This window comes from Equus caballus, chromosome 31, assembly GCF_041296265.1.
Source record: "Equus caballus isolate H_3958 breed thoroughbred chromosome 31, TB-T2T, whole genome shotgun sequence".
NCBI classification, from domain to species: domain Eukaryota; kingdom Metazoa; phylum Chordata; class Mammalia; order Perissodactyla; family Equidae; genus Equus; species Equus caballus.
Window position 1 is genome coordinate 8456631 of NC_091714.1, and position 13112 is coordinate 8469742.

The window sequence follows — 13112 nt, forward strand, 5'->3', positions numbered from 1 at the left end:
GCAGCGAGCGGCAAAGCCAGCATTTGAAGAGGCCTGCTCTGCCCCAGAGCCTGTGTCACCTCCCCCACATGGCCACAGGAAAAGCCTCACCAACTGAAATGTAACTTGATGAGAAAAAGCAGCTGTTTACGAAGTTGCTACACTTAGCGGACATCTTGGATCCTAGTTGACTAAGGACGCTGAACTAGAAACTTCCACGTTCCCATCAAACCTACGAACCTCCTGCATCGTCCTCACACAGCCTGCCTTCCACCCCCACCCTGCGCCCTGACCCCCAGCCCTCCCCTCTATCGCTTTTGTCTCCTCTCTCTCTTCTCCCTCCTTCTCTCCCTTCCCCTGGATCACCCATTTTTCTCCCTGTGCTGGATCATTCCCCTCAGCATACAAACCTTTCACGATATATCCCACTTTTTACAAGACTCCCTTGATGCCACATCCCAGTGCAGCCCCTCTCATTTCTCTGATCCCTTTTGCAGCAAACTCCGAACTCCAGGTGGTCCAAACCGGCTGTCTCTGCGTCCTGTCCTCCCATCCTCCCTCAACTCCAACGGGGCTTTGACCCACCGAGTCTTCACCGAAACCTGTGTCGCAGTCACCAAAGACCTCGGCACTGCCAAACCCACCAGTCCCTTCTCGGGCATCACGTTGCCGGATGCTTAGCCCCTGACACACCTGACCACTCTCTTCTCACAACACGCTCTTCGCTGGGCTTCTGGGACATCACTCTCTCGTGGTGCTTGTTCCAGCTCCCCAGCAGCTCCTCGTCAGCCTCCTCTGCTGTTCCCTGTCATGTAGCACACCTTTAAGAACTCAGCACAGTCGCACGCCACGTAACAACCTTTCCGTCAGTGATGGACCACATATACCACGGCGGTCCCATAAGATTAGTACCATAGAGCCTAGGTGTGTAGCAGGCTGTACCATCGAGATTTGTGTAAATATACTCTACGATGTTCGCAAAACAAGAAAATCGCCTAATGATGCATTTCTCAGATCATATCCCTGCCGTGAAGCGATGCATGACTGTACCTCAGACTTTGCCTCCATCACTCCCCAGGCAATCTCATCCAGTGGTCTTCCATCTATACGATGGCAGCTCCCAAACTGACTTCCCCAGCCCAAAGCACTGCCCTAAACCCAAAGGCACAGCTATAACTGCCCAACCTCCCCATTCGGATGTCCAGTAAGCATCTCAACATCAACATGACCAGGCCAAACCTGCTTCCCCCGACACCTGCGTTTCCCACAGCCCTTTCCACCTCTGACAAGCTCAACTCCATCCTTTCAATTGCTCAGACCGAAAACCTAAGAGTCATCCTTTCTCTTCTCCTTCTCCTCACATCCTACATTCAATCATCAGCAGATCCTATCAGCTCCACTTCAAAATATCCAGAACCGGACCACTTTTCACCATACCCACTGCTTCAACCCGGTCCAATCTATTATCATTTCTTATCTGGTCTACCAAAAATCCCAGCTTCCCCCTTTGGCCACCCCCTCCACATCACACCTCTGTTCAAAATCCTCCCAAGGCTCCCACCTCCCTCAGAATAAAAGTCAGAGTCATGGGGCTGGCCCGGTGGTGTAGTGGTTAAGTTCATGCACTCTGCTTCAGTGGCCCAGGGTTCGTGGGTATAGATCCCAGGAGCAGACCTAGCACCACTCATCAAGCCATGCTGTGGTGCGTCCCACATAAAATAGAGGAAGATTGGCACAGCTGTTAGCTCAGGGACAATGTTCCTCAAGCAAAAAGCAGAAGACTGGTAACAGATGTTAGCTCAGGGCCAATCTTCCTCACCCCCCCCCCAAAAAAAAAAGGGTCAGAGTCACTACAATGGCCTAGAGGAAATGGCCCCCAGCTAATTCTCTGCCTTCTCTCCAGTCCTCTCCTTCCATTCTCTTGGTCGCTCCTGCTGCTCCAGCCACAATGGCCCCTTCGCCATTTGCCAAGTACATCAGCCATGCTCCCTGCCAGAGCAGCTGTTACATGGGTCCCTCAGCCCAGACTGCTCTTCGCCTGGTCAGATGCACAGTTCACTCCCTCACCTCCTTCATGGTCACCTTCAATGTCACCTTACAGGAAGACCCTGGCATAGTGCAGCCTCTAGAAAACAGCCCCGGCCCCCCGCTCCTCTTCCTGCCTCAGTACATGAACCAAAGCGATTAACTCACGCTGCCTCCTCTCAAGGGTCAACTCTAAAAATACAGGAGCGAGCTGGGGCTGCCGCTCCGTCTGTTTGTGGTGACACTTCTGCAGGGACAGCAGGTGGAGGAGCCTCACAGGAACCCGGAGGCTGACTCACTGGAGACACACGCTTGTCATTTCTAGGAACCCACTCCTTCAGCGCTTCCATTCTGGTGGTTTGGGTTTCTATTTGCAGGCCGGGGGCGAGGAGCAGGGAGCGTTGGGGGAGTTTTTTGTTTGCGGTACAAAAGCAGTGTTTTAAAATGTAGAACTGGTTTTTAGAACAGAGGGATTCCTACAGATCGCAACAAAATAATTTTACATACAAGCAAAACCCAAGGGTCGGTCTACCCCTGAACGAGCCTTCCCTGTGCACTCACACCTTTGACCACAACACACACGTCAGTGTGAAGAAGAATAGCGGCACGAAACCAAAAAGGTTCCAGTTGAAAAGACAGCTCCTCAACTTTCCCCCCAGGCCGCTCACTGGCAACCACATTTCAAAGGCCACTTCTCACTGATCCCTGTTCCTTCATCTTTTCCTCCATATCCTAAAACAAAGCTGCAATTAATACTTTCGCAATCTCCCTGATTTCCTACAACTCTCCTGGCCCCTATGAACAGTAACACTTATAGGAATCTGCTCGCAGGCCCAGAGGAAGCTGCCCTCCATATGTTTATTGAAGCACGACCCCCCCCCCCACCCCCGCCCACCAGCCCCGGCCGAGCGGCGATCTACAGCCCACAAAAGGAAAAAGAAAAGCCCTACCCCACATCTCTAGTGATGTGAAGGGCAAGTTTCATGTTCCAGGAGCTAGAGGGACTGGGATTTTCCCCGGCCGGGGAGGGTTTACACCGAACTGCCCTCTGCACTGGTTAACACAGAGACAAAAATAGGCAGATGATACGCTGCTTCGGGCACCTCAAAAACCCAGCCAGCAGCAGCTGTTTTGTAAGTTGCACAGCAAAGTGGAGTTTACGATGTGCGTTGCCATCCATCCCACGGGCTTGCCTTCTTGTTCCCCGTTCCCCCCTCTAACAGATCCCTGGAATCCGGTCCAGCAGCCGCTCCCTCCTTCCAGGGAAGCCTGGCGGGGTCTAAGTGAGGACAGGAGCCCCCTCTGACCACTGACCCCCAGGCAGAAGTCAGCTGGGACTTCTCGACTCCTCCAGGAGATGAACAAGGAGGCTCTCTTTCCTTCCATGGACGGTGGCGGTGCTACAGCCACCACAGGAAGGAGGGGGAAGCCAAGAAACTGCACGAAGGGCCCGGGGCCCGCCCCAACATATGGCACCTGGCACGCGCCCACATCCCACACCTCCTATCGCCCAGCTCCTCCCTGTTTAAGGGAATTTGAGTGGGGCTCTCTGCTGCTCGCACTGACGGGATCCTGAAGGACACATTCCTCAGAACCACAGAATGGTGGAGACAAAATGGACTCCGAGAATCAGAGTCCAGTGCTTTTAAAACTTTTTTAAATGACGGAAAGGCTTCTTTCTCAAAAAGACTCTTAGGTGGAGTGCCAATGTACACAAGGGGTAAAGAAGAAACGCCAAGGCACCAATGGAGAGCTAATGGGGGTGCAGAGCAACAGGCTAAAAATATCACTGATCCAATGTAGCAACTCTAACTTATAGATAAAAGCAGTCACTGCCGCCACCACCATCCAGGAACAAGAGGACGGGCCAGGCACTTAATGGCATTCTGATCCCCACAGCAACCCTCACAGCAGGATCAGCACCCTGATGTGACACCCAAGGAAAGTAAGACCTCGCAGGATCCGTAACTGGCCCAAGGCCTCAGAGCTAGTAAAGGAGGGGCCCAGATTCAAACGCAGGACAGGAACTTGCAAACTCAACTCCCAGCTCTCTTGAGGAGGAAGCTGAGATCCAGACAAAAGACAGGACTTGCCACCGCCAACTCAATAATGCAGCTCTCCTGTCTGCAGCTGCAGAGGGAACACACTGCACTGCGCCCATCGACAGCAACATGGGTTTAGCAGCTGTCTCCGGGTGGGAACAGGGCTGGGGGATACTCGGGAGGGCCGAAAACGACCTAAGGCTCAAGACCAGCCACAGAGACACAGCAGCCAGAGGAACGCCCAGCCCATCCCTCATCTCCTCAGAAACAATATAGAGCCACATGCCAACAACGGCTTCCAGCCCTACCCTGCACAGCTGCACAAGGAGAGGCCACAAATGTCCTTGCTGCAAAGAGTACAGTCCGGAATCGCCAGTTGTCACCAGGGCACCAACACCATGAAAACAAGACGACAAACTCCAATAGAGGAATTGGGCCCCAGGAAAGAGCATTAACAGAGCAATCAGAGCAGAACCTTACAATACATCTCCGGAGGGATGACGAAAGCGGTGGCATCCACGAAGAACGAACAGGCAGCTGCGAATATGGCAGTCCCCCCCTTATCCACGGTTTCACTTTCTGCAATTTCAGTTTCCCGCCGTCAACCACGGTCCAAAAATATTAAGTGGGAAACTTCAGAAATAAACAATTCCTAAGTTTTAAACTGTGCACCATTCTGGGCAGCATGATGAAATCCCACACCAGCCGGCTCCATCCCACCTAGGACATGAGAAATGCCTTTGTCCAGTGGATGCACACTGTATACACCACTCACCCATCTGTCACTTAGTAGCCATCTCAGTTATCAGATCGACTGTCGAGCTATCACAGGGCTTGTGTTCAGGTCACCCTTATTTTACTGAATAAGGGCCCCAAAGCGCAAGAGCAGTGATCCTGGCAATTCGGATATGCCAAAGAGAAGCCGTAAAGTGCTGCCTTTAAGTGAAAAAGTCAAAGTTCTCGACGTAATAAGAAAAACAATCATATGCTGAGATTGCTTAGATCTATGGTAACTTTTATTACACTATATTATTATAATTGTTCTATTTTATTATTATTGTTGTTAATCTTTTACTGTGCCCAACTTATAAATTAAACTTTATCACAGGTATGCACGTATAGGAAAAAACACAGTATACAGAAGGTTTAATACTATCCACGGTTCCACGCATCCACTGGGTCTTGGAACGTATCCTCCACGAATAAGGGGGAACTACTGTATACATCAATCAGAGACCTTGTTGAAATAAAAAAATCAACAGAAGACTTCAAGAACTTAGAACAACAGGACAGTTGCTAAGCTAGGAGACAGGAGACAAGACATTCTTCTGGAACCCTGTCCAAAGTGGTAACTAGATACAAAGTCTAAAAGACAAATGAAGCAGGACAAAGAACGTCACAATACAGAAAAACTGAACAGCACAATTAATGAAACTCTGACCCAAAAAGAGAACATTTTTTCCAAACATACAGAACACTGCCTACTTGACAGGGTGCTAGGCCACAAGGCAAGTGTCAACAATTCTACCACAATTACTGGCCACAATGGGGGAAAAATCCATTTACCTGGGGGAAAAAATGATTTTAAAAAGTTAGTGGGGGGCCGGCCCCATGGCCGAGTGGTTAAGTTTGCACGCTCCGCTACGGCGGCCCAGGGTTTCTCTGGTTCGGATCCTGGGCACAGACATGGCACCGCTCATCAGGCCACGCTGAGGTGGCATCCCACGTACTATAACTAGAAGGACCCACAACTAAAATATACAACTACGTACTGGGGGGATTTGGGGAGAAAAAGCAGAAAGAAAAAAAAGAGGATTGGCAACAGTTGTTAGCTCAGGTGCCAATCTTTAAAAATTTTTTTAAAAAGTTAGTGGGTCCAGGAAGTTTGAACATTTAGAACTTCTGGGTCCAAGAAGGAAATATTTAGAATTAAAGGATAAAAACAAAACCAACGAATGGTATGTGCTTCGGGACAAATATACAGCTTTAAATTCATCTCTTAATTATATAAAATGATTTAAAATAAAAGATCGAAGCTTTCAACTCAAACTAGAACAAGAAAAATGAGGTAGAAGTTAGCAATAGGGCAGAAATTAATAAAATCGAAAATAAATGGTAATAGAGATGGTAAACAAGACAAAACGCTAGTTCTTTTGAAAAGACTTAAACTATTCTTCCTCTACAGTCCATCCTCTCAAAGGCGTCAGGCCCAGATAGTTTTACTGGTGAGTTCCACCAGAATTTAAGGAAGAGAAAATGTCCATCTCACACGAAACTGTTCCAGGGCATGTAAAATACTAAAAGCCAACCAGCTCTTCCCAGCAAACAAACACATTCTTGATACTAAACTCAGCCAGGAACAGCAGAGCAAAGAAAATCACAGCCCCGTCTCACTTCAACATGGTTGTGAGCATCCTACATAAAATATTAGTAAACAGAACCACACAGAGTCATGGAAAAAAGCAAACTTTCACCTTTCCTCACATCCTATATAAAAATTAACTCAAAAAGTTGATCATAGGGCTAAATATAAAAGTTAAAACTACAAAACTTCTAGAAAACAATCATAGGAGAAAATTTGTTTGCCCTTAGAGTAGATCAGTGGTTCTTAATTACTGGAGGTAACTTTGCCCACCTGGGGTCATTTAAGATGCCTGGAAACGTTTTTGTTTGTCACAACTGTGGGGGAGGGAAGGGTTTCTCCTAGCATCTAATGGGGAGAGGCAAGGGATGCTGCTGAATACCCTACAAGGCACAGGAACAGTCCTCACAACCAAGAATTATTTAGCCCAAACGTGAACAGGGCTGAGGTTGAGAAACCGTGGGGAAGGCAAAGATTTCTTAGTCTCTAAAAAGCACAAACCACAAAAAAAAAAAAAAAAAAGATAAATTAAAACTTCCTCAAAATCAAAAAATATCTGTTCTTCAAAGGATTTAGTAAGAAAACGAAAAGGCAAGCCAAAGACTGGGAAAAATATTCGAAAGACACATTACACATACCAAAGACAGGACTTGTATCCAGAATAAATAAAGAATTCTCAAAACTCTTTAAAAAAATTTTTTTAAGGGACAAGGGGCAAAGGCCTGTTTTTCAGAGACACAACAAAGATTATCCAAATGGTCAATAAGCACACGAAAGATGTTCAACATCTTAGGCATCCCAATAAATACAAGAAAAGATATTCAACATCGTAAGTCAGCAGAGATAGGAAAATTAAAACCACACCGAGATACCATTACAAACCCACTAGGGTGGCTAAAATTTAAAAGACTGATAAGATCCAGTGTTGACAAGGATGTAGGATAACTTGAACTCTCACATATTGCTGGTGGGAATGCAAAATAGATAACCACTGTGGAATTCAGTCTGACAGCTCCCATCCAGGTAAACATTCACCATCCATTGAGCAATCCCAATCCTAGGTATCTATCTACCCAAGAACAAAAGGATGGCACCGGTCCACACAACATCTTGTACATAAATATTCACAAGAGCTTTATTCATAATAGACAAAAACTAGTAACATCTAGATTAGTCTTGGATCAAAGAGAAAATCAAAACTGAGATTACATGCTTGTTAAAATTAACAAAAATAAGTGGAGGGTGTTCAAAGTTGCTGCCTCCCCACGCAGAGCAGTCGAGGCCAGCAGCCTTCCAGGATCCCAGTGTGGTGTTCTGTTTATGGTGTCTCCATTCCAGCTCTGATCCCTCCCAGTTTTTTCCTCTGCTTAAGAAATGCTTAAGAAATACTTGGAGAATAAATGAGTCCTGTGTCACCTTGCCAGGAGTAAAGCATAAATTCAGGCCTCTGTCCCTCCCTGGTCATGAGTCAGTGCTGAGGAAAACACAAGGACTCCTAAGTATACCAGATCTCAGCTACTTCCCCTCCTCAAACACCATCCCCGACCAGGGGAGGCATTACCAAGAGGTCTCTGTGGCTGAGACAATTCAAAGGAAAAAGAACAGAAAAAGAAGAGAAACAACAGTATCTGCAAAGCAATCAGCTACTTTGCGCCACTAGCCCCCATTCTAAGACCCTGTTGAATTCTCTCTGCCTAGTAACCATACAGTTTTATATGCCGAGATCAAAACAAAGACAAGATCTAAATTATTTTTCTCAATGCCCTCTTTTAAAAACCCCTCTATGAAACACTGATAAAAGATTCATTTCCTGGCAATTTGTCAGGATGCTACTCGAAGAAATAATGTGTGAGATCTCATGTACCCATAATCAAGAATCTAGGGCGTCTACACACACGTATTGTTGCAAGAAATGTACACGCACAAATGGATGTGGTCCAGGTTTAACATGTGGCCCAAATTAAGCATATAAGCATCATTCCTGCAGGAAAAAAATCTCCTTAGAGACAGCAACTAAACCAACCCCGGCTCCCAGCTGGCTTCATTATTCTCTTGTCCACACTATAATAAAACCTTTCCAACATTTATATCCAAACAACTGGGGGAAAACTTGTTCCGAATAACTTTTAAAGTACTTAACTACTTAAATCAAGCCAGCCCAATGCATTGTTTTATAACTAGTACAAACTGTTAAGACCTCACTCATTAAGGATGCTAACACCTAAATACAGGGGTGGAAACTCACCTCTTATATATGTGAGGTGGCATGTTACACAAGCGTAAATCACAGTAACGAGTAAGCTATCGACAAGCGGAGAGCATCTGGGTCACTTTTGGTGACTTTGCATGGCCTGACCTCTGCCCCCCGTGCCCCTGGGCCCCTTCTCCTCTTGCTCTCTCTGGTCCTGCCCCAGTGACCTGCAGACATCCCTCATCAACACAACACCCCTTTGGACCTCTGGACATGCCAGTCCCACAGCTGGTCACACTGGCCTCCAGTTCTTTCTGCTGGCACACCACCTCCCAAGAAACAGCAGAGTGACAAAGACTCACCAACTTCTTCCACCACACGAGACACCTGGGCAGCAATCCTCTTGCTTAAAACACCCATGCATGACTCTCTCCACAGAACACTTACAGAGCCACATGCACTTGGGGAAGCTTGCCCTCATCCCTGCTTTTCAGGGCATGACGCGCAGAGACCCCATCTCTCGTGTGCTCGGATGTAGTGTGAGCTGCTGCCGAGGGTTCGCCACTCTCCCCATAACTGTGCCCCTGCCCAGCACCCTGACCCCAGGAGTGGTCAGGGCCACAGCTGGCCTCGAAGCTTTGCCCCCACCCCAGGGCCCAGAAGGTGCCCTGCAGGCAGCCCTGAAGCTGGCCAGGAGTTCCCTCCTGTTGGTCCAAAGGGACTACAGATGAAAAGTACCCTCTGGGGTTTTAGAGACCTGGGCTTGGGGAAGAGAAGATGTTTCCCTGGAAAACCAACTTCATTTTTTCGAGACAAAGAGAACTAACTACGAGGGTCTGGCTGAAGCCAGACAAGGGTCTAGTTGAAACTGGACGGTGTCTGGGCACTCCGAACCCAAGGCGTGGATGATGGGGATCTGGGTTCTGCCCTAGGCACCAAGCCACAATGGACAAGACAGTTTTCAATGGGAAAATGTGTTCCATGGTACAAACAGGGAATTTACAAACATTCCGAATTGTGATCCCTGTGAGGACGGCTGCCGTGTGACTGAGCTGCACAAACACACACGGTAACAACACTTGCAGAAGTCTACTTTCCCTTCTCATAGTGGATAACGGGCTGAGTTATGTACATTTCAGCCAAATGAGTTATGTACATTTCAGTCAAAATGGACTCCAGGGGATGGAATAAAACGGCAGCTTAACACATCCTGCTTTGGTGATACTTGGGACAACTTTTCACACTGGCTTAAAAAAACAGCTCACATTGCCATTCTTCAAATACGCGCTAGAGGTGAGGAACTTGTAGCCAGTGCCATAAAAGTACTACACAAACTTTTGACCCCCTCCTCCCCCCAAAAAATCTTAAGAAGTATTTAAGCCAAGGTATCCACCGAAAACAGGAACAAACAGCAAAAACTTCACTTTGCAGGTATTGGGTTTGAAGCAGATTCAACACGGCTCTGGAGAAGTCTCAACAGGAAACCACACAGCAGTAACAGGGGAAAGAAATGTGAGCAAGCCCATCTCCGAATGGAATGGGAGGTTTGCCATGCGAAGGAAATCTGGCAGAAAAACCAAACAAATCAACATTAAAGATAGTCTAAGGTGGCAGAGGACACATTTATCACACTAACAATGCCTATCACCCTTCAGACCACTCAAGTATTCACTAAGTTATGCCCACATGGGACTGTGCCAGAAGTATTTGAAGATATAAAGGCCATTTCCTACTGGACCAAGAGGCCGTGTTCCACTTGGAGATGAGGTCAGTGAATGCAGGTTCAACACATTGGGAAGAGTCACCTAACCGGAAGGTAAGGGCCTCCTGCATCAGCCACGGAATCTGGGTCTGCCCTTGAGGCCAACTTCAACCTTAACTCTTAAGAAATAAACTCCAGCTTGCTAACAAGACCAAGACTTCGACTTCCCAGCTAAGTTAACTTTTTATGGGTGTGTCTGGTCACAGTAGCCATTATTCCAAAACTCCCTCCTTTAAATGTCTGTTGCAACCTGACCTTGTATCAGTGGCCGGCGGTCTCCGGCATCATGCTCGTTACTTGAGTAACTATGTATCTTAGGGGAGCAACTGGCCTACAAACTAAAGTGCAGTCAATTCTCCCTCGCCCTTCCAAAAACGGAGAATGCTAATTTCTGCAAATTCTGAACTCAAGGGTGCTAAGAAGACCATCTCTGATAGAAGGGAAGAATAAGAACCCCATAAACCCACCACAAACTCAAAGTTCAGCTCAAAGTGGGCTCAAATTCACTTCATTCTGAGAAGGAACTCGCTAGCACCAGGGAGAACCGCGGGTTGCTCCCTCGTCTTTCAGAACTTTTCCTCCTGCTCGCTTTCTACCAAAGTTTAAAAAATAAATAAAAGTTGGATTTCCCATCATCCGAAACAGTCCAGAGAAGGTTGGTCAGATAATTCTCGGAATTGGCAGTTCCCCAGCCCCGGGACTCCTGGCCATGGCCAGACACGAACAGCCCTCGATGGGACCAGAGATTATACAATCATGGTTCCCAGAGCAGGACTCCACGAGAATGATCCACTCCGGAGACAATGACATCATGTGAGCAACTAGACAGGAAGTTAGGTTCGGAGAAGCGAAGGGTAAAGTCGCGAAAGCCGATACAGGAGGACCACTCCCCGCTCCCCTGATCAAAAAAAAAAAAAAAAAGTCACCTTCTGCAGAAAAACTACTTTCAAGGGAAAATGGAAAACCCGCACGGAGGAAATCAATCAGCAACTGAAACCCGCCCCCCCCGCGCCCAACTCCAGGGCCCTTCGTGAGGGAGAGTCTTTGCACTCAGGGGCCTCTCCAAAGCCCCGCCGGTGGAACTTCGAGGACAACGTGGAGCGGGAACAAAGCGGAGCTGTAGTTCCTGCGTCCTCCAACTTTCGCAGGCGCACCGCTGCGAGAGGGCAGACGCCGGGCGCGAGGGTGCCCGCAGCGTGTCACCCGGACGGCTCGGGGCGGCCGGCCGCTCGGACACAAAGCCGCCCCGGACTTAGTGACAGCCACAAGTGGCCAGGCAGCCGCCCCCCGGGCCAGCGCCAGGGCGCCGCGTCCCCCGCGCCCCCCGCCCGCGCGCACCACCTCTCGGTCTCTCTGCCGTGGCCACCACGCCAGCAACTTTCCCTCGGGGCAGAGGGACCCCAGCCCGGACAAGAGGCGACTCAGGGACCCCAGCCCCACCCCCGAGCGCCCCCGACCCCCACCCAGTCCCGCCGCGCGCCCGGGGCACGGCAAGCGAAGCCTGCGCCCGGGCGGCCACCCACCTGCACAGCTCGGGGAAGTCGGCGCCCTCGGCCCGCGCGGCCCCCGGGGCCCAGACGAGCAGCAGCAGCTGCAGCAGGAGCAGGGCGCGCGGCGGGCGGCCGGCGAGCGCGGGCCCCAGGTGGGCGCTCCGGCCGGCGGCGGCCCCCATCGCGCCGGGCCCGGGCTGCACGGCTGGCGCGGGACGAGCGGCCCTGGACCACCGGGGACCGCGCCCGGGACCTGGTCGCGCCGCCAGGGCGGAGGCGACGCGAGGCGGCGAGGAGCGCGAGCGGAGCGCGAGCGGAGTGGGAGCCCAGGGGCGCGCGGCTCGGCTGGGCTCGGCGGCGGCGGCGGCAGCGGCTCCGGAACCGCGTCACGTGACCGCGCCCGGCACCGCCCCCGCCCCGCCCCGCTCACATGACTCCCTTGTTCAGGTGATCCCCGCCCGCCGGCTCCGCCCACCGGGTCACGTGAGCGCGGCATGCGCGGGCCGGCAAGCGGCGCGGCAGGCGGGGCGGGGCACGCGGGCGCAGGTGCGCGACCCCCGGCCCCGGCCTCAGTTTCCCCCCGCAGGGCGCGCTCCGGCTCGCGACACGGGTGCTTCCCAACTTGGAGTAACTGCTTCCCAGCCTTGACTCGCAGGTAGGGGAAGATAAAATGACTGCGACCAAGTGCCCAGCTGTCAGGGCTACCGCACAGCTGTGTGGCTTTGGATCCGTGACGAATGGGGACACACTTTTCTTGCCCTGCGAAGTCAAATCGCCGAGCCCTGCGCGGGGGTTTCCAACCTTTGCCCAGCAGGGCCTCTCATGACCTTCTGTGGGAATGTTCTTTCCCTAGCCTGGGCTTCCCGCAATAAGGAGGGAGGCACAAATACAGAAACGTGAAATATAAAGGAGGCGAAAGTGTAACTATCCAGCGAGTGGCACTCAACAAATCTTTATTAATTCCTCTATTCGAGTATTTTGTTGAAGCCATGCTATGAATGAATGGCTCTGAGCTAGGCACCGTGAAAGTAAAAAGGTAAATCTTTTCAGATTTATCAAAAAATTGACCGTCTCTTAAAGCAAATAAAAAGATACAGAATAATCACGATGGTAACAACTCCGTACCAGACGCTGCTACCACTTAACAAGCCTGAATCCAGAAACCTCTGAGGCAGAAATCTTGTTATAGATTAGGAAGGAGATCACAGAGATGTTAAGTGACTTGCCCAGAGACGCTTTGAGATGTGGCAAAGCTGGGATT

General features: G+C 49.9%; 1 protein-coding gene across 1 annotated transcript in view; it reads right to left on the reverse strand.

Annotated features, from left to right (window-relative positions):
* Window positions 1-12222, reverse strand: part of IGF2R (insulin like growth factor 2 receptor) — a 115813-nt gene extending 103591 nt beyond the window's left edge. The window contains exon 1 of the mRNA XM_023632974.2: window positions 11885-12222. Within this exon, the coding sequence (XP_023488742.1) occupies window positions 11885-12033 (149 nt within the window). The 5' untranslated portion in view covers window positions 12034-12222. The remainder of the gene's footprint in view (window positions 1-11884) is intronic.
* Window positions 12223-13112: the final 890 nt, after the last annotated feature.